This window comes from Lepidochelys olivacea, assembly GCF_965140295.1.
Source record: "Lepidochelys olivacea isolate rLepOli2 genome assembly, chromosome: 17".
Lineage (NCBI taxonomy): Eukaryota > Metazoa > Chordata > Testudines > Cheloniidae > Lepidochelys > Lepidochelys olivacea.
Window position 1 is genome coordinate 12,690,546 of NC_140427.1, and position 22,231 is coordinate 12,712,776.

The window sequence follows — 22,231 nt, forward strand, 5'->3', positions numbered from 1 at the left end:
ATGAAGCTTGCCGATCTACCTTTAACTGCACAGCAGGATACCGGAGCTTCAAGCACAAGGAGAAATATCTGGGTTAAATGGGTTTAAGTGTCATGAGTGCTGCATTTTATCATGCTGGACATCAAAACAACTGTCTCCTCCTGCACAACACACATTTTTACTTTTTTTTTTTTTTAAATTCTAAACTGAAGTGTTTATTGGAGCATACGCACAAGATAGGGTTTGAAATTCCAGACTACTGTGCACCGTCAAAACAAATTCCCTTGTGTTGCACACAACCTAAACAGAGGATTTATGAAACGTCCATAAGGAATTGGTTAAAAAAAAAAAAAGACAACGGAATAAACTTTTTTTTATTCTGCAAAGCAATATGCACATCTTACAAACACAAAATTAATATAGGAGAGAAGTGTCATTACCAAATCTGCTATTAACCATCATGCAACAATACAAGTGAAATGTGTTGTTTTTTTTTTAAAAATACCATCTTAACCCTACATCACCTGCAGAGGAAGGCTGTAAACCAAGGCTCAGACTTTCTATGTAATGCCAAAGAAAAATGCAACAGAAATGGCAGCTTTCTAACAACAAGAAAACACTTACAAATAGAATCAAAACTGATTCAAGTCATAGTTAAAAAGAAAAAGAAAACAAAAAGGAAAGATCAATATGATCTGAACAACCACTTTAATATTAAGTTTTTACCCTTCTGCTTGGCTGCATTTAATTTTTGTATATTGTGCCTAGGTACAATCCAATACTCGTAAGTATGATAAAGTCTTAGCCTACTGGGTGACCTCACCTGTGTGCTGCAATACCTAGGTACAAAGGGGTAAGTTAAGAATGAAAAATATGCCCTTAATGCTAATCTCCTTGCATTTGTGGGTTGCAATCTGAGCTTAATGTTTATTTGCAGTACAGTTGTTTGTGGGGTTTGACTATGTATTTTTGAAGCTGGCCCCTCTAATTACCAAAACCACCTCCTATAAAAACCTGTTCCCCCAACACATCCAATTGTGTTTTTCTTTCTAGGTAGTTCTGTTTGGGGCTTTTGGGGTTTGACGTTAGTTTGCTGAACTAGAGCATTGATTTTGGATTTATTTCAAGTATCTTTACATGATGATGTAAGTGTTCTCGGGGCATTTTCCGGTACTGACTGTACCAGCACTAACCTCCTTCCGCAGTTATCCATTCTGAACCACCCCTCAGTCAGTTTCAAAGACGAGTACTAAATAAAAGGTGGGGAATGCATAAGTTAGGAGCAGTAGAATAGAATTTCACTTTAAGCTTTCTACATATTTTTATTTAGTAAATTTACTGCTTCGTTGGTGGAGTTTTACTAGTGAACAGTAGCTTCAACTGAAGATCAGAAGCCTTAGTTATTTCATTTATGGATTTCAAACTAAACGGCTGTCTCTAAAGTTTAATCTTAAGGTATCTGGAGAAAACACATTTTAGTGAAATAACCAATACGCTGTGTACAGCGATCACAATTATATGAGGAACTATTTTCTGAAGAAAAGTGATTTTATACAATATATAAGATGGTGTGCAGAACACAGCAATGTGCAATCAACAGTGTCTAGACAGAGGATTTTATGCCAACATATCAGCGATTACAGTCTTTGAATTGGATTTATGGTTTCATGTATCACATGGCAGTATGAAACGTATCAAAGAAAAATGTATACACCCACATTTAGAATTGCGCTACCTGACAGGAAAGCTGAAAGATGACATGAAGGGTCATTAAGGCAACCAGTGAGATTTTAAAAGCTGTGGTGGAAGTGTCTACAGGAAACTTCTGTCTTACGAGAATTAAAAAGGTAACTGGAGGACAGGCTGGAAGGAGACGGAATAAGCCAGAAATGGGAAAAAACCCACAGAACAAAAGCAGTCCAAGAAATCAAGTCTGCTCTGATTTTAACAATGGACAAAAAGACCAATACAAATTTCTCAGGTAAGGTTTCCCTCAACTTATTCACAACAGGACTAGCCCACTAGTTGTCATCTTCCCCTCAGAAGACAACAGTAGATAAAAATTGGACAAAGCTAATAAAAATATGTCATTTTCAGCTGCCCTTTAGAGATGTATGGAAGGTCCAACATGAAGCACTTACAATGGTCTTTAAGTTACTATATCTTCCTTTTCCCTTTGTTATTTGCACTTGACCAGGCTCCATGGAGCCACAACTGACTATTAATAGAATGCATCCTTTTTTTTTTAAATCCACTTTTTAGACAGGTTATAAAAAGCTATTTTATACCAAGGAAGTTGCTGATTTGAAGGCTGTGGAGCAGAGGCAAAGTAAGTGGAAAACTTTCCATACAACCCCAATGCAGATCACTGCTCTGCCATTCCAGCAGGCCCCATGAAAAGTGAATCTTAGCACTTTACAATAGAAAGGATTTTAAAATAAGACTTTGCCTTTTTTATTAAATTCTGGATAAAAGCACAAGTTTGTCCTAACTACAGCAATATTAAAATGTGAATATGTATTTCTCTTAAAAAAAAATCTAGAAATGTTGATATCTTTTCTTGCAAGCAAGGAGAAAATGGAAAAAAGTATTAAGCCACATACACACACTGAATTTATGTAGTAGATCAGTGGCTTTGGAAATGCAATATTATATCAAAGATGCATACTGTTTCAAACACGCTGTACATATCATTGGGCAAAAACAAAGGGTTTGTATTGTTTGAGACATTTGGAAAGGCATCTTAACCTGCCCAGATGCAGCTAGACAAAAATATCTTGCTCTGACTACGTGATCCTTATCACTACACACATCTATTATCTACACAAACATTCAGCTATGTCCACAGGTAAAGATTTAAAGATTCTCGCCGCACTACTGTGCGGAACAAGTGCGTCATCTGAATATACTTTTATAAATATGTACAAATCAATTACAGGCACTTGAAATGTCTTTGGTTGGAATAAACCAACATTGCAAGATAATGTATTCACAAAGTCTTAAGACCCAGTCTGGGTTCAGCAGGCAATGATTATGGTTCTCAGCCATTTTCAGTAAAAGGAGATGGATTATGCTTCTGACAAAGCAACCTGGAAGTAAAACAAAAAAAATTACAGAATTAAGAGCTTGTGTATAATTGAAATCAACTCTATTTGCACATTACTTATCTCTATGCAGCTAGGACGTCTGTCATTGCCATTCTGAGGACTCCAGGTTGGAAAGACCACCAAAATATATCTGAAGATATTTTGTAATTGGTATTTATCAAATATTCAAAGATATTCAGCTCTTGGTAGGAAGTTTCCCTAATAATGAAGGATAGTACATTGTAGCTTCTTGTTACATAATTAAATACATCCATATTTAATCCATTAAGCGAAGTGAATGTGTGTATGCGTATATATAATTAGTCTAACTGCCCTTAAACCAACATCAGTATTAATTTTCGTTAATGCTGATTACAACCATTAGAACTAGCTGTGATAGCAATATTTTAATAAATGTATGCTGTCTTCTTGTAATAAGAGAATTTAAGACTATTTCAAGCTGCGTAAGACATACTTGATATATGCCAAAGTGCAAATAATATACGGTGTTGTAAATACAGTTTACTTGATGTTACATGTTAGAGGTATTAAAAAACGCCAAATCACTTCTGCATTTACTGAAGTGCAACTAATACCCTACACTTACAGAATAAGAATCTCTAATTGAAGGATCTACCAGCACTATAGACATACGTACTTGTTAAGTTTCTGAGCACCCGCAGGGCATAGAGGACTATTCTATGCCTTGCAAACAGGAGGCAAAACAGAGGCACAAAGCATTAAGTGATTTGTTCAAGGTCTTAGTGCCAGTGGCTGAGATACAAGAGACTCCAGTAGTCATGATTCTCAATCCTCTGCTTTAGCCACAGATTATACACCCTACTCTTAATCAAGGCATTTAATTGCTGAATGGAATCTTCTGCCTTGTTTCTCCACTACATCCATGGGCTGGATTATACAGGCAGAGAACAAGGCACCTTTTACAGTGCCATTATTTACTGTCCTCCAATGAGATACTAGGTTGGGACAGGTTTCAGAGTAACAGCCGTGTTAGTCTGTATTCGCAAAAAGAAAAGGAGTACTTGTGGCACCTTAGAGACTAACCAATTTATTTGAGCATGAGCTTTCGTGAGCTTGCATCCGATGAAGTGAGCTGTAGCTCACGAAAGCTCATGTTCAAATAAATTGGTTAGTCTCTAGGGTGCCACAAGTACTCCTTTTCTTTTTAGGTTGGGACAGAAGCGAATCATCATTATATACCAATTAAATAATGTAAACTTTGTATATAAAAGGGATCTTTTCTAATTTCCACCCCCCATCAATGCTGTATGTATTATCTTAAGTAAACTTACTTTTTCAGGGCAGAATTCTGTATTGCTTTGCCTCAGTTTGCTTGGTCTACCTTTAATAACTGCATAGCAGAACATTGTAATCACCATCACAAAAAGAAAATAACTGGTATGCATGAGATGCAAGTTTATTAGTGAGCGATCATCCTGCACAGAGAAATAAAACCGTTTACTGATTCTGTACATAGAGAAGGCATTTGACATTCAAGCAACGTTTAGCAGATTAGCAAAGAAGCCACTTTCCCAACCTTGTTTCTTCTCAATACAAAGGATTTCCTCTACATTGTTAATGCAGAACTTCTGAAAGTTGAAGGTAGTAAGGGAGCTCTAAGTTTTGGCAGTTAAGGATAACTTACACATTTTCCTAACATTATTTAATTTGCACTAGTGACTGCATTTTAACAACATTCATTACACTACTCTTGCACTTCTCTATAAAACAGTGGCACCTTTAATCAGAGGATTTCAAATTATAAATCTTTAATTAAAGAAGCTGTTAGGCATATTGAGATATATGGAGATCACCACTGAAATGCAGCCATCTCTGACATAGCTAAGGCAACTATTTAAGACAGACAAGGTGGGTGACATACTCTCTTTTATTGGACCAACTACTGGAGGTGAAAGACAAGTTTTAAAGCGACACAGAGCTCTCCTGCAGATCTGGGAAAGGTACTGTATCTCACAGCTAAATACAAGGTGAAAGATTGTTTAGCATAAAAAGTTAACACGTATTCTAAGAGACCATTCAAGGTGAAGTGGCCTGTTAATGCCTCTGCAATCATAGGACAAAAAGGGGTTAGTGGGTTACACGCTGTAATAAGCCATAAATCCAGTGTCTTTATTAAGACCATGATTTTTAGCATCTAGCTAAGATATGAATTTAAGCTCTCAGGCATGTCTTTTGAAGGTGTTGTGCAGGTTCCCCAGACCTGAAGAAAAACCTCTGTAGCTTGAAAACTTGTCTCTCTCACCAACAGAAGTTGATATCTTTTGTTAGACCACCTCACCCACCTTGTCACTCTAATATCTTGAGACTAACATGGCTACACCACCACTGCAAGCAACTATTTAAGAATGCAGTGCTATGCAACTCTTTTAGGTCAGCAAGAGAAGACTACCTTATTCAGTTAAATGGACAGGAGGTATTCAGTCAGAATAGAGCATTGACACTTACATCTGGAACTATGACAGTTAATTTGGGATTTAAAGCATGATAGACTTTTCCAATGGCTCCTTTGTAACACCAGAAAGGGTTATAATCTTGTGCATATTTTGTATTCGAGTCCCTGGCTGTAGTGAAGATCTTGTACCAGAGGGTAGCATTGCTGTACGTCTCAGGAACACAATGCGGTGGCTGACTGAGGATAAAAAAACAAAAACAAACAAACAAGCAGATGAATTGCCATTTTCAGTGTCCTGTATGGCTGACTTTCAGAACATAGTAAGGGTCATTCTGTCTTTGAACAGTGTAAACAGTGTATTGTTTTTATTCGGGATCATCCCTAGTGTAATGGCAAAATATAATGCTAAAGGAAAAGAAAATCTAGAACCGATAGCAACATTAAACTTTCATTGCAATCTGTTTCAAAAAGTCAAACCCCCCGTCATTTAACGAGAGGAGTATGTACTAGGTTTCAAAAAAACTTCTGATATTTTTAATACAGCTTTCAAGTGAACCCACCCCAAGCTCTAGAAGAGAAGGGGGATAAAGAACGAGAACTTGGTGTGCCTGATCCACAGGTGTGTAGAGAAGACAAGGGGAAAGTTTGTTACCATCAGGAACAAAGTAGTGTGGCACTTGCCTCACCTAACACTCCGCCTGCTTTGGATTTTACTGTTTTGAGGGTGTGATTTTGTTAACTGAAGGATTCCATCCAAAGAACAGATACAGCGCAGGCAGTGGTAATGTTAGCTTCCCGGCGCTGACCTGGCAATGCCACCTCAATGCAAGAGAGGCATTCACTCGCCAATGCCTATTCAGCCTTGTCCTCTTGACACAGTTGTTGAAGTGGGGGGAAGTCAATCATGATACCTTCTTTGTGAACACCCTTCTTCTGCTGAAGAGACTGAGACCAAACTCATTAGATACAGACCAGTTGCCAGAAAGAATCAACTTTTGGTCACCAATGATCTGAGCTTTGATCAAGCTACCTACTTAGAGATAATAAATAATACGACCACCTAGCTTTTAGATAGCACTTAAAGGATCTATATGCCATCCCAATCCCCTGAACCATCTGTTTCCCCATGGTATATCACTTTAGCTGTATTCATTGTTCCATTTAAAGATATTACAGTTTAAAGAAGGTTTTCAGAAAACATTTCTCTCTCTTACAACAACCGCAGTTTGCTTATGCTGAAGACAATCAGCATAATTTCTGAGAGGCTTTAAAGTAGACATGACTCAGGCTAAGTTGGCTCTGAACTGGCCCTTTTCAGCAAGTTAGGGATGCAGAAGTCCGGAAAGCCCTTGAATACTTTTGCACTTTTAAAACCAAAGTGATGCTATTTTGAAATGAAGGAAAAATTGATATTAGGACATCAAGTACTAAAATGAAACTCTGCAGGTGAACACAACTAGGAACAGCCATACCTGAGGGAGGAGGTATAGCTCAGTGGTTTGAGCATTGGCCTGCTAAACTCAGGGTTGTGAGTTCAATTTTTGAGGGGGCCATTTAGAGATTTGGGGCAAAAATTGGGGGTTGGACTAGATGACCTCCTGAGGTCCCTTCCAACCCTGATATTCTACGATTCTATGATCAGACCAGTAATCTACCCAGCCCTGTATCCTCTCTTTGAGGGTAGCTAAAACCAGACAGTTCAGAGAATGGTGTAAGAACCCTGCAGTAGACATATGTGGAATAATCTGACCCCAAATAGGTCTCATCCTGGTCTCTAATAGTTAGAAACTGGTTTAAACTTGAAGCACAAGGTGTAAATATCCTTCCAACATGAGAGTCATTATTAAACAGTTGTAACTTTATCTGGATAGTTTCAAAACTATGAGTTCTATAGTTCCTGTCCATAGTTCCTGTCCACACTCCCTGGATTGTGGCTAGAACTCCACCAGCACACAATAACGGGAGGCGGGGAGGGAGAAAAGAAAGAGAGAGATGGAGCTAAACAACATCCAGGGAAATTCTACTGTGTTAGTAAGGTCACCAAATGTCTTTTCAAAACAAACTGGACTTTATACTACTAAAGAGAGAATGTATCACTTACTTCCAAAGTCAATGTTAGAGAGTCATGGGGAGCATAAGAAAAGCATCCAAAGCATTAAGAGAGTAGTGGGTACATCTGAGGTAACCCTAAAAACAAATAATTAGAAAGGCACTTACACTGTGACAGGAAACACATTGCTGGCTGCTGAGACAGTCATACAGGTTGTAAATACCACCTGCTCACAGTGACCATGGAGAACACAGTCATCTGAATTCCAAGCAGCAGGCAGGGTGAACGTAATATTTATCTCCTCGTGGGATTCTCTGCCTTTTAGAAAGAAAGAAATTGTTGGTATGATGAGAGCAGTAACAGCAACAAGTACTAGGAAAAGGCGTGTGGTCGATTGTATTTTTGTGGACACACAGCTTTGTGGCCATCATCGCGGGAAGCAAAGAAATATCTGGAAAATTACAGACTCCCATTTCCCCTCCTGCCCCAAACCACCCAGTTATTAGCACTGATGACAGTTTTGGACCTGGTCCCATGACCATTGGGCCTTTACAAGCTTTTGAATTTAGAAAACCTCTCTATAATTGTGCATAATCCGGCCACTGTCTGCAACAATTTTATCAGTAATTACATCTTCGAATTTTAGCCCTTCCCCTCCTAAAACCTTAGTTCATCATCTGCTTTTTCTGCAGTTTAATTTTTACTATAGAGAAATCCATGCAGATATAACTGCTGAAAAGCGCCTTAATATGCACAACCTCATCAATAGATAAAACTATAAGAGATAAGATTAAACCGCTGGGTTCTCCAAATGATAAAACTGTAGGTCCCCAGGGATAAACCAGATTTGATATGCAGATTAAAACCAGGTGGTTTGATCAACAGAAGTTACACAATATCGTTCAGGAAAGAGTAGAGAAAGTTGCTGTAAGCAATAGAGATTTTTAGTTGTGGCATGTGTTTGCTATAGGATATTTCAGGTGCAAGCCACCCTGATGTTATAGCACCACTGTAAAATTAAACATGCTGAACTTCAACTCTAAACAGTTCCTGTAAACCACTTTACAAAGTCTCCACAACCCACTGACTTGTCTGTCTGGCCAGGCAAGCCAACAGAATAGGTTAGGATTCTTTCATCATCTTAGCATCACTGGAAAGTTTTACGATCGTTCCTTCTTTTCAGCAGCTTTATCCTGAACGAGTTTGTATTTTAGATTTTAAATCAACAAGAGGTTTTCAGTTAATGTACAGCTGGATCATTGATGCAGAAGGATTCACCACCACCAAAACCGATGGACTGATCAGCAGCACTCAAGTGTACCCTGCATAAGCAAGAAGCAGCTTTTCCAGTTCAGAAATTTGTTTTGAAAATACTTTCAAACGAATGTGACTGGGCTGCTGGATCTTTTTTAGATTGCAAAGTAGTGTGTATATATTTGACTGTACATACATCTTCCCTATTACCCCAAATACAGGGAAAAGTTACTCTTTGCCAAAAAGGAGAGAGACAGGCTCATGATTGTGAAGTACTGACAAAAATTTTAGCAATGCACATAATGTCTAAGCCAATGATTCATTTCTTTAGTGACTAGCTAGATTTTTATATTCCTTCTTCAGACATTTGTAATATTAGAAGTGTAATTATTATTCACTCTTGGAACAATCAAATTTTGCATACCTGAGAGTCCAATCTGATGCCCCAAAATTGTGGAACTTAGGTGTGTGACATTACGGGAATACCCGCCAAATGGTTTGAGTGGGTCCAGTGTCAGAGTGATTGTCACAGAGATGTTTACTGGACCAGAGTCCTCAAGAGTCTGTGGAGATTGTGTAGAAGATCTGGCTTGTCCGCTAGTCACTGTACTTTCTGGAGTTGTGGTATCATTGATGAGATGTTTTAAGGTTTCATTCTCTGATGTACAGAAGTCCAAATCATTAAACCTCAAGAGGAAAGTATTCCAGTCCTTTAAAAAGCGAGACAAAAATCTAGATTAGATGACAGATTAGATTAGCAAAATTATTCGGTACTGTCACTTCTTCAAAGAGCAGTTCAGATTTTTAATATCTAGTTTTAAATCTATATTATTCCATGTCACCAAGACAATCTGAATCCTACCCTCCATTGAAGTAAGCGGCAACACTCTCAATAGGAGAAATATCTGATGCTTGTGTTTGTTTTTATAAATCAAATGCCAATTCTGATTCCCACTTCACCCCACTGATCAATTACTCATTTTCAAAGCTATAAAGAGCATGGTAGAATAATACTCTCCTCAGAGCTACAAATGAAATTAATAACGTTGGTGTACTTACATTAACTTTGTTTAGTGAGGAGCCCTGGTCTCTCTCATACAGAGAGCTCCCAATGAAGTTTAGCTCACATACTTTTATCAAAATGCACTCAAACTATGGAACAGTTTTGCAAGGTAACTTAAAACAAAGATCAGAAGAAGTTCCATGAATCAAGCCATTTGTTAGAACAGAATAAGGTTAGCAGTTGCAGGGGGGAGTCTTACAAACACATTCTCCTAATGAGAGAGCATTAATTTCGCCTCCCCCCCGTCAAATGAATTGTATCGAGATTATTCCTTGCAAGGTAAATGACTGCTTCTAGATTAGAGATTAAAATACAGTAATGCAAATGAAAACAATCAGGTCCTGTGCACTAGCACAGGAGAAAACATACAAACTGTTAAATAAGCATAGGTTTCAGAGTAGCAGCCGTGTTAGTCTGTATTCGCAAAAAGAAAAGGGAGGACTTGTGGCACCTTAGAGACCAACCAATTTATTTGAGCATAAGCTTTCGTGAGCACGAAAGCTTATGCTCAAATAAATTGGTTGGTCTCTAAGGTGCCACAAGTCCTCCCTTTTCTTTTTGTTAAATAAGCATGTCCCATCACAAAAGCCAGGAAGTGTGTTACTGCAGGATGTCAGTGTACATATCTTATTATACCATACCTCTGTCATTTCCGGTGACTTGATCTCCTTGATTTTAAAGAAATAACCCAGTGTCAGAAAAGCTATTGCCATAGCGCTTACACTGATCATAAAGACCACAAGAGGAGGGCGACTGCTGATGTAAACCTTCAGATTCTCCAAAGGGTTTATGTTGAACATTATTCTGATTAGATCCACCTGAAAATGGAGAGCATTAGAACAGAGTGACACATGGAAAAAATCACGTTCTTCCTAAGAGATAATTTAAGTCAATCAACAGAAAAATGTGGTTGCGGATTAAACAAATCTAAAAAAAATTCCTCGAAAAGGTGCCAGATTTTGTTCTCCCAACCACTACAATTTCCAGAAAGAATGGAATTAAAAGAAAGATGCCATAGCTTTTAACAGAATCAAACACGCTTCCTATTACTGACAGCCAATGAGAATCAGTGGTCCATACAGTTCTTTATTTTATTTCCTTGACTAGTCACCCAGCATAGCATACACAGCTGTATTTGGATTCCATAAGAACAGTATTTGAATTAATAAGATTATAATGGAAATGTAGTTTCAATGAAGCCCACAGATAAGGTCTGCAAATTTCCAGTTAAGTTATTATACTTCCAAACTTAAGACAAAAGCCTTTAAAAGCCATTTTAAGACCCAGCTGTACCAAGTGTGAAATAGATGATGGCACTTTATAAGTGAGAATTATTCAATGTAGCTGCAAAGTACTGTTCCACTTTGAAAAGCGATCTGGTTAGAGAAAAGCCTCATGAAGTTATTGTAGCCAGACAGCCAGCCCCCCCCTCTCAGACCAGCATTGCTGGAAACACAGGAGGAAGCTGGAACAGGGCACTTAACATATATTCCAGCACAGCCTTTGAAGCTGTGAAAGCACAGGTGTGCTGCTACAATGTGCCTCTGGGAACAGATACAACGATTAAGCTCACAGCAGGCAGAGGCCCTGTGACAGACATGGCTCTTAGCCCCAACTAAATAGCGTGATGCACACACACCAACATCCTAGTTGGGAAAATATTTACCCTGATAAAAGAAATGTCCAGTAGTCGAAACTTATTGTTTCTCTCCTTTGCAAGTGTAAACTACTCTTGTGAAAGCTGGCGTCACCCCGACAGACCAGCCTCAATTTGGCATAAGAAAGGAGAAAGAGAATAAAGGAGTACAGAGGTATAAGTAGGGGACCTACAGCACCATGATTTTTGAGTGCTTTTCACTATCTATCTGCTGGTCAGATAAGTGACAGCCTCCCAAGGCTTCTGCAGCTAAGAGGGTCCCTACGCCTTGTCCCTTATTCGTCTTTCCGCGGAATTGAGTGACCGATCCTGGCTTGGCACTGCTGGAATCGAGAGATGCAAGGAGGGTAAGAAGCACCCACACCTGATCTCCTATCTTTAGTGTACACATATTTTGAAATAGAGCTCTATACTTTGTTTTCTTTCTTTGGGATTGTGGCTTCAGTTTTGTAACTTGTTTGTGTGTGTAACATCTCTACATTTAAATAAGTAGGCACTAGCAATTTTGTAACCACATGATTAGAATCTAGCTTAATAAATTTTGGTAACCATTTATGCATAAGCCTGACTTGTTTTCTCTGGTTTACTGTAAAGCAGCCAACACAATTAAAGAACCTCAGCCGTTTTGGCTCTAAAGCCTGGCCATTAGGTGAGAGTACTAAGAGCCTAGCGTTGAGTTGTGCCGCCTCCACGGGGCAAACTCTTGGGGCACCTGTCAGTCAATCCTGGCTGCCCGCTGCGAAGGAGCTCTGAGCTCTAGCAGTTAAAGTCACGGGTGTGGAGAGGCTCTTAGTGCTGCCATTGGGGCACCTGTCAGTCAGTATTGACTGCCCGCTGCGAAGGAGCTCTGAGCTCTAGCAGTTAAAGTCATGGGTGGTTAGGACCTTGGGGCATCCGTCAGCCTAGCCCGGGCTGCCCGCCACGAAGGGACAGTGCGTCCTAGCGGTTAAAGTCACAGATGGTATAAACGAGCATAGCTGGCACCTCACCAAACATCCTTGGCCGTCGGCTAACAGTTATGCATTTGGATCTTGACCAAATCTGATCAGTTTATCAATAAACCAATGTTTTTTCTAGCCATCGGATGTGCAAACTGGGATCTGAGACTCAGGCTGCAACACTTCCAGCTGACACGTCAACTAAAGTCCTGTTATCAGAAACTCCATTTACTGAATGAGCCAGAAGATTCATCTCTCCGTTCATTCTCCAGCATGAAAAGAAGTACAAACTTACTTGAGTCAGTAAATTAAGCAGATAGGACTGTGAACACACAGAGTGACACTTAAAATGCTGCATCAGCACAATTGCACCAATGCAGCTGCATTGCTGTAGCACGAACGTGAAGACACTCCTACGCTGACAGGAGAGCTTCTCCCATCAGCATAGTCAATCCACCTCCCTGAGAGGCAGTAGCTATGCTGACAGGAGAAGTCTCCTGTCGACATAGCACTGTCTGCATGGCGGGGGGGTTTAGGTAGGTATAACATCACCACCCAGGAGGGTGGATTTTCCAGACACCTCTGCAATGTAGTTACACTGAGATAGGCCAGGTCTACTCTACAGACCTAAGTCTACTGCAGGGGTAGTCAATTTTTGTCAAGATCCAAATTTCTTAGTCAAGGTCCAGACTCCAGAGAAGATAACAATAATACGTAAATAAAAAGATTTCAGGGTTTGTTCAAAAGCATATGGCAATCCGGGTTTGGCCCATGGCCGTGATCTGCCTATTGACTACCCTTGGTCTACTGAGTTGAAGCAGACTTTCCATTTAATCCTATTGATTCTCCATTTCTTTTGAGTTTTCCTGTCTTTCCATTATGCAAGTGAAGGGGATTAAGGTCTATTGGAATTACTCACCCCCACCCAAAAAGAAAACAATGCAGTCAAGTGTTAAAGTGCAGCTCTGAGGCTCTACTTCAGAAACTGCGCAAGCAGAGAACACCACAAGCAATCCTGTTTCCTTTATTTGCTTTACCTGTAGTCATGCTAAAATATCTTAATCCTTAGAGTACACAGAAGAAAAGGAAAGGACTTTTGTCTAGAAACCAGTGCTGCCCATCCGAATTTTGAGCAATTGAAAGATGCAAACCAAGCATCTCAAGAGCATAGCACTTTAATGGTTATGACTCAGCAATCCAGGACTAAAACAAGATCCATCTCTTGGGAATTTTCATTAAGTCAGGGATTCTGCTCCCTGCAAGTTTGTGTGCCTTGTGCTCTCTTGTTAGAAGCACACGGTACGTATGATCCATACAATAACTGCAGCTTTTCACATCAGTATTCCTAATATTTTACTGGCCTACACTTTTCGTCATCAGTTTCTTCTAGGAAGAAAAAATCACTTTGCTCCAATGGAGACAGAAAAGTTCAGTGAGGAGATTATTGCATTCCTCCAAACATAGCACAGACTTTAACATACAATCTCTCTCTCTTTTCCTTGGTACAACTTTTTAAAACAGGGTTCATTTCAGAGTGCAGGATCATATCCTGGGTGCACAACCTTGCTCCACTAACTGATTTCTATCCACTCCCCAAAGACTAAGGTAACCAGCACCATTGTGCCAACAATGATCAGTAGCAGCACTACAAGCATCTAATGGTAAAAATCCTGTGTGTGGGTGGGCGGGGGGAGAGGGATATAGGAAAGAGCTAGAGAGAAGGAAGTGGGAGAAAAAAGGAAAGAGGTAGAAAGAAGAGAAAGCGTATCCTACCAGAGCCCACACTTCTCAGAGACACACAGCGCTACTGCTAGAAAAGCTAATTAAGGTGTCAAGAAAAGGCAGGTGCAATAGGGGAGGGCTGAATTGCCTCAGATAAGAAAATTAATTGGGTATGACCCAATTCTAAAGTTCTGTCTCCTATCTTGTCACTGGCAGGACAGGATTCCATTTCAGCAAATTTCTGAAATTTTTTTTAAACTAGGGTTCATCACAAATGTCAGTCTAGAAACACTGGAGACATGTTGAGATGGAAACAGAGCAAAACAAAAACCAAGAGCAGAGTTGTATTCAATGTTTCCTTCCAAATTTTCTTATTAAAAAAACCCACCCAGCAAGAGGCAAGGTTTATTACAGCATTTAATCAAAGCTGAATGTTACCCAGGAGCAAATACAGTATTGCAGCTTACTGTAAATTTAAGGGACCGTCAGCAATTTCATTAGAATTCTGGTTTCCCCAGGGGTTTCTTTTCAGTCAGCCACCAAAATGGATGTGCTAAAACTCATTAAAACAAAATCTGCCCAAATATTTTTTGTTGCTAAAAGAGCACCAGCTTTTCTGAGGACTTGTTGCCAAACATCCTCCTAGAACAGTAGTTCCCAAACTGGCGTTTGTGAACCCCTGGGGGTTTGCGAAATGTTACAGGGGGTTCTCACGAAAAAGTTCCCTAGTGGCAGACAGAGCTGCCCCTAGGAACACCGGGCAGCACGGGGACAGCAGCCCACAGCCCCTGGAATTCCAAGTGCTAAGCGGATCAAAGCAAGCATATCTATCACACTGAGGAGATTTAAACTTCAGACTCCTTATAAGAAATGGAAAGGGAGGTGGATATTTTTTGCCGTTTTAAAAATTAAATAGGCAGCTAGTGCTGTTTTTTAAATTATTATGAAGAACAAGTTTAAGCTTTGTTGTAACGTGCGTTGTTTGCCTGGACTGCTCAAGACCTGAATGCTTGTGTAGGAGGAACGATTTAAGTTGGCTTCTTAAATCCCTTCATGCTGTTTCACATCTGATACTCCTTGATGAAACCTAGGAGCCTTGTCCTATAACAGCCTTATTCAAAGTGATACAAGCTACGAAAGTGAGATCTTGAAAGAGTGTTGCCATTTTCATAATGTAATAAAAATACTGTAATGATAAATAATAATAATAATAAATAGTGTGTAATAAGCATATCATAAAAACAAACTTTATATGTCCAAGATCAATGCTTTTATAATTTATACTCAGGTAAAGGAGAAAATCCCTGGAAATATTCATTTTTAAGAGCAGGTTCACAAGACTTGAAAGGGGTTCACAGGTTGTTAAAGTTTGGAAACCAAACTGTCCTAGAACTTTGAAAACAGTCAGGAAGTGTTATAGGATGCTATCTCCAAAGGATAACAGGCCCTTTGAGTATTTACAACAAAACCTGTGGGTGGTTAATATCAGAGGTGAGGAGAAAACCAGCAATTGCACGTGCTCAGTGTATCAAGACTCCTTCATATACAAATCCGTAGTAACTTCGGAATGATTCCACACTCCTGATTGAAACTATGGAGCACAGCACCTAAACACAACTAATTTTTTCAGTGAGGAGTCCTTGTGGCATCTTGGAGACTAACAAATGTATTTGGGCATAAGCTTTTGTGGGCTAGAACCCAATTCATCGAATGCCTGGAGTGGAAAATACAGTAGAGAGGTATAAATACACAGCATACGAAAAGATGGGATTGCCTTACCAAGTGTGTGTGCGGGGGGGGGGGGAAGGTCAGTGCTAATGAGCCAATTCAATTAAGGACTTTTGTAGTACTAATGAGGCCAATGTAATCAAGGTGGCCCATTTCAAACAGGTTTCAGAGTAGCAGCCGTGTTAGTCTGTATCCATAAAAAGAAAAGGAGTACTTGTGGCACCTTAGAGACTCTAAGGTGCCACAAGTACTCCTTTCCATTTCAAACAGTTAACAAGAAGGTATGTATCAGCAGGGGAAAATTAGTTTTTGCACTGACCCATCCACTCCCAGTCTTTATTCAGGCTTAATTTGATGGTGTCCAGTTTGCAAATTAATTCCAATTCTGCAGTTTCTCGCTGGAGTCAGACTAACACGGCTACCGCTCTGAAACCTGTAAATTTTCAGTGTCCAAATATTTCTGCCACAGACTAATATATTTATATGCATTTCCATCGCCATGAGACTTTTTATGAGTGGGTGTAACCTACTGGTTCAGGCAGGGACTGGGCATCAGAACTCCTGAGTCATATTTACATCTCTTTCGAAAAAGTGCATCAGAACCTCTAAAAAAAGGAGGACTTGTGGCACCTCAGAGACTAACCAATTTATTTGAGCATAACTTTCGTAAGCTACAGCTCACTTCATCGGATGCATGTAGCTCACGAAAGCTTATGCTCAAATAAATGTGTTAGTCTCTAAGGTGCTACAAGTCCTCCTTTTCTTTTTGCGGATACAGACTAACACGGCTGCTACTCTGAAACCTATCAGAACCTCTGTTTTGCTACCAATTCTAGTTCTGTTCTGCATCTGTCACTGGCTTGCTGTGCGACCTTGGGAGAAAGTCCCTAACTCCATTACATGAATTTTACAAATGATTAATCTGAGGAACGGAACTACCTCAAGGCATTGATGAGGCTTAATTCAAAACACTTTGAGCCTCACAGGAACTGTGCTAGAAATGTGCAAAGTGACAGCATCAGGTTTCTTTTTTTTAAGCTAATAAAATTTAAAGAGAGGCTCCAATGGCAGGTGAATGCACAGTCCTTGACTTCTCTCCACTGTGCCTAAACCTTGCAGGATTAAGGATATGCATACTATTTTGCAATCTACATACTATCTCAAGTACAACCGGATAAGTAAAAATTTTCAGTCCAGAACTTCGGCCTTGGATCCAAATCACTTGGCTTTTGTCAATACCTACATATACTCTAGACAAAAAACTGTATTAAAATTGAGTTAAGTTACTAACATGCACTCTCCACCTTAAGGACACACACACACACACACAAAAGTTACAGGGATGTTGTAGTTAACCCAAAGCCAGGCAGGCATTATAAAGATAAAATCCCAAAGGATCAGCAACATACACTGCCTGTTGCAATTGCTAGGTATACCAGTGGCTTCTACAGTGCTACTCTGGAGACTGATTAATTTCAAGACAATCATTCATTTTAATAATTCTGAACCTAAAGGCACTGGAATGCTGAACAAAAAACCACCAATAAGTAAGGTAAGTCTCCAAACTGACATACAAATTGATTTACTGCAGCAATGAAAGCAGGTTATAAATTATCAACATTCCCTCTTCCTATGGGAATTTCAGAACTACTTCTTGCTACACTAAGAAAATATGAAATTGAGAAAAAAAAGTTTTTACCTATTAATTTGCATAGTTTTCTTATTTTCTCTTTCACCACTGATTTTAATGGGAGAAAACTAAGAATTTAAGAGTTCACAGATGTTTTTATTCATCCTGTTAGAATCACATCAGCTCCCAGCTGAATGGCTTCAAAACTTGTCCCAGTAACAGACAGCAAGCTGCCTGGCAGAGGTGTCCCGAGAGCCTTACTTCAAGGCTCTGACATTGACTGTAAATTTTCCAGTGCCCAGCCCTTTCGAACGTTCAAGTTACCCTCCCACTCTTCTGTGTCCTGGATTTAAAAAAAGAATAATACAACAGGAAACAAAGAAAAACACTAAATGACATCCGTCTTTTTCACAAAGTAAAGAACAAGACCAGGAATCAAGACTTGTTGAGTAAGACCTATGGATTTAAAAACCTAATTATACCACCAGCTAAGATCTTTACATCACAACAGCCAAATATAAACAGACATTTTGTTTTATTAGCAGCTTAAAGTGCAGCTCAGCATTCAGAAGAGATGTTTCCATATCTCCAGCTGCACAGTTAATCTCGGCCCTTTCTAGGCTCTTCCCATGTTTCCTTATTTTCATGAATCATTTAGTGTCTTTACGATATTAATGGAAACCAGTAGTACTTCTGCAAAACATGCATTTCCAAAATGTGACACACACACACACCCCGTTAGTAATTTATGGCTAGATTTCACACTGGCCCATGTCAAGTTACATTTGCTAGCTGATCTGCACATTTTTGTTAAAAATTACTATGGGTCCAATTATAGTATCAGACCCACCAATGCAGATTTCAATGGATGTCTATGTGGAAGTGGGGGGAGGGTGTCCACGCAAGTAGATCCAACTGCAGAAACTGAACCTATACTTGCAGAGTTCAACAAAAAGCAGGTTTACCATAGGGTATTTAGGGAAAGCAAAAACAAAACTTAAAGAAACTTCAAACTTGCAAAGAAACAAGGAGGTGGGTTTATGATCACTTACCTGCCCCTCTTATCTCTGCTATATTTAGGCATTCAGCATATAACCACATAAAGTGTTTGTTTAAAACATCAAAAAAAAAAAAAAAAACAGTGGACAGTTGTGAAGGAAACCGAGGACACGGTGCAGCAAAAGAACAAAAAAAAATAACTAAGGTGAAAAACTTGGAGAAAAAAAAAGAGTCAAAGAAAGAGTACCTTTCATGTCTATATCCTGTTTCACGCAAAGGTCTCAAAACAAACTACAACTTAACTTTGTTAAACCTCAACTCCTAAATTAAGCAGGCAAATACTGCCTCCATTTTACAGATGGGTAATCTGTGGCAAAGAATAATGTATTGAAGGCTACAAAAAAGGTTAGTATGAGGAACAAAACCCAGGAATTGTGACTCTCAGTCCCATTTAATGCACTAGTCTGGCTGGTCCCCTAAACAGAACCTGCAGTACACAATTGTTTTGCAAGGAGAGCTAGGGTGGGGAGCAGCAGAACTGTGCCATCAAGAAATCCTATTAAGTGCTAGTTTACCCAACAGACCCCTAAAATTCTGTTTTATTTGCCCAGACATGTAAATGTTTAATTAAAAAAAGTCTCAACTCCTTTTAACAAAAAAATTGTAAGCTGCTCATATTGAAAAGGAGTCCAAAACTGCCAGAACACTCAGTGAATCACTAAAAATAGAGCCGCACTATCAAAGTACAATAATCGTTCAGTGGCAGGGGTATTTTTCAGATCCTGTCTGTTGCTGGATGCATCTGGCTTAGCCAGATAACACAGACGTCTGGTTGTTATTGTCTTCAGATGCATGTACATCTCTGATTTTTTTTTTTAAACTGCAGAAACAGTTTCCATTTTACATAGTTGATTAAAAAAAGAATTTAAAATGGAAAATGAGAATCACATTTCCCCAGCAATGATACCAATCCTCCAAGTCTTACTGAAAGCCTGTAAAGAATGGAACTCACCAGTGCCACCCTCTCAGAATGTGCCTCAAGAGACCATATCTAGAATCAGAGATGGTCTCCAAGGCCAATTCAATCCTCAGTTTGTATACCCTGTCTGCCAACAAAAGGTGCCAATTGATATGTGGACACATGCCCACTAGAAACTGGATTGAAACCATTTGGTCATTTCACATAGGCCAGTGAAAAGCCGTGAGATGGTGATGATATTTACTTACTATAGCAACCTAGCGATAAAAGGCTTAGTGTCCATTTCACAATCCCCAGAATTTAACCTGTGGGGTTTTTTTTTTTAAAATGCATTTAGGTTTTATTATGAAAGGCAGCCCTAAATTGTACACATCCAATTCTGAACTTTAAGCCACCTAACTTTTCAAAAGTTTGACATCGACCTGAAAAGCAACCCTACTTAGATTCATATCTGGACTTAGGACTTATTTACACAGGGAAATTTATAGGCACAATTATACAGCTTCAGTGATACTCGTATAATTCCAGGGTTATAATTATACTAGTAAAATTTCCTTAGGTAGGCAAGCCTTTAGAAACAAATTAAAAGAGGGGAGGAGAAGAGAGGAGAAAGAGTTGTTTTGTAATTTAGTCCTTCCCTCTACATTCAGGAATGTTTCCCAGGGTATCCGTAACTATGATTATGAGACGTGGCTCAAATTCAAATCTATGTATCTAGCAGCCTTGTTTCAGATACATTATCTTTTATAAGAAAATTCTGGCATACGGCAACATCTTCACTTGTATGAATTAACAGCAAATCAGTATAAATAGCATATGTGTAGTAAACAAAGTAAACTAATTACAAAATCACTCAGAATCTGAACCAGCTTTTGTGGCCATTCAAGTTATTCTTTTTACTAATCGATCACGAATCCGCAGAAGTAGTTCAAGCCTAAAATATGGAAATCCAGCTAAGAGCAACCTAACCTTTATTTTCGTGATTTAAGGGCGACCTCAAAATACCAGGTAAATCAAGTCCTGATCATTAATCCCCTTTCTGTAAAGTATGCAGCGCAACTACATGGACATGGAGATTAACAGGCCTGAAGCTAGAGGCAGAGGAGACCTAGTCAGCTCACTCGGCCCGTGCTCGGGGATCGGCGGAGGATCCTCGTTACCAAATAGCTCGCAGCGGCGACTCCTGCTCCAGGGCTGCAGCGGGCCAGCGGAAGGCGGCCGTTACACAACAAGCCGCAGCGCTCAGGCGGACACCGGGGGGGGGGCCCGTTTGACACGGGGCCAAGCTCTGCCCCCGCGGAGCTGCGAAACCCCCGAACGCCCCACCCGCTTTTCTCTCGCCGCCGCCGCCTCTCTCGGGGGGGGGGGGGGGGGGGACGGACACAATTCACAGGAAACGTTGGGACCAGGCGGCTCCCCTCCCATGCCAGCGGCGGGGCGGGCGGCACGTGGGGGCGGGGCCGCCTCGCCCCGCCCCGCCCCGCCCGGCTCCCGGCTCCCGGCCCCCGCCCCAGGGCGCAGCTCACCGCCAAGGCCCGCGCCCGCCTCGGCGTCTCTTACCGGCGGCGCAAGGGGAAGAAGCCCCCGGGCGGGGCGGAGCAGGGCGGGGCCCGGAGGCGGCGGCCGGGCTCACAGGCGGCGGGGCGCCTGGCCCTGCACCATTCTCCGGCCCTGCGGGAGGCTGTGGCCAGGCGGCTGCTCCGACGCCCTGCTCCGCCGGCCTCCCTCCCTCCCGTCCCGCGGCTTCCGGGGACGCAGCCGTCACGTCACCTCTCACCCCCAGCCAGCCGCGGACGGCGGCTCAGGGGGGACAAGATTCCCTGACGGCCAACAGGAACGCCGCGCCCAGCCCAGCCCCGCCGGCCTCCTTCCCCCTCGCTGGAAGGGGCGGGGCTTTGAGAGCTAGGGCAGCCCCGGTAGCGGGAGTGGATAGGCAGAGGGGGGGCTCCCCCAGTAGCTGGGGGGAGGGGACTCAGCCAGGGAGGCCCCCAAAGCTCCCCCAGTGGCGAGTGGGGAGGGGGCTGAGCCAGGGAGGCCCCCAAAGCTCCCCCAGTGGCTAGTGGGGAGGGGGCCGAGTTAGGGTGGCCCCTAAAGCTCCCCCAGTGGCTAGTGGGGAGGGGGCTGAGCCAGGGAGGCCCCCAAAGCTCCCCCAGTGGCGAGTGGGGAGGGGGCCGAGTTAGGGTGGCCCCTAAAGCTCCCCCAGTGGCTAGTGGGGAGGGGGCTGAGCCAGGGAGGCCCCCAAAGCTCCCCCAGTGGCTAGTGGGGAGGGGGCCGAGTTAGGGTGGCCCCTAAAGCTCCCCCAGTGGCTAGTGGGGAGGGGGCTGAGCCAGGGAGGCCCCCAAAGCTCCCCCAGTGGCGAGTGGGGAGGGGGCCGAGTTAGGGTGGCCCCTAAAGCTCCCCCAGTGGCTAGTGGGGAGGGGGCTGAGCCAGGGAGGCCCCCAAAGCTCCCCCAGTGGCGAGTGGGGAGGGGGCTGAGCCAGGGAGGCCCCCAAAGCTCCCCCAGTGGCTAGTGGGGAGGGGGCTCAGCCAGGGAGGCCCCCAAAGCTCCCCCAGTGGCTAGTGGGGAGGGGGCTGAGCCAGGGTGGCCCCCAAAGCTCCCCCAGTGGCGAGTGGGGAGGGGGCTCAGCCAGGGAGGCCCCTAAAGCTCCCCCAGTGGCTAGTGGGGAGGGGGCTCAGCCAGGGAGGCCCCCAAAGCTCCCCCAGTGGCTAGTG

At 41.7% G+C, this 22,231-nt stretch overlaps 1 protein-coding gene across 3 annotated transcripts; it reads right to left on the reverse strand.

Moving 5' to 3' along the window:
- Positions 1-336: 336 nt before the first annotated feature.
- On the reverse strand, positions 337-21,269 carry TMEM248 (transmembrane protein 248). 3 transcript variants are annotated; one of them, XM_084650786.1, is made up of 7 exons: positions 21,080-21,269; positions 10,508-10,684; positions 9,228-9,513; positions 7,717-7,867; positions 5,553-5,736; positions 4,379-4,522; positions 337-3,068 (listed from the first exon to the last, which is right to left on the reverse strand). In XM_084650786.1, the coding sequence occupies exons 2-7, from the start codon at positions 10,664-10,666 to the stop codon at positions 3,048-3,050; spliced, it is 945 nt and encodes a 314-aa protein (XP_084506912.1). In that variant the 5' UTR covers positions 10,667-10,684; positions 21,080-21,269; the 3' UTR covers positions 337-3,047. The 3 variants fall into 3 exon arrangements, with proteins under 3 accessions (XP_084506912.1, XP_084506913.1, XP_084506914.1); XM_084650787.1 differs by having other exon boundaries at positions 21,046-21,269; XM_084650788.1 differs by lacking the exon at positions 21,080-21,269 and adding an exon at positions 20,680-20,815.
- Positions 21,270-22,231: the final 962 nt, after the last annotated feature.

What these genes read in the sequence shown, in the direction of transcription:
- TMEM248 (XM_084650786.1), bottom strand. Translation starts at nt 10,666, where the DNA reads ATGTTCAACATAAACCCTTTGGAGAATCTGAAGGTTTACATCAGCAGT. An exon ending in GCATCAGATTGGACTCTCAG is followed by an intron (nt 7,868 to 9,227) that starts GTATGCAAAATT and finishes TCTTTCTAAAAG; the next exon opens with GCAGAGAATCCCACGAGGAG. An exon ending in AATGTGTTTCCTGTCACAGT is followed by an intron (nt 5,737 to 7,716) that starts GTAAGTGCCTTT and finishes TTTTATCCTCAG; the next exon opens with TCAGCCACCGCATTGTGTTC.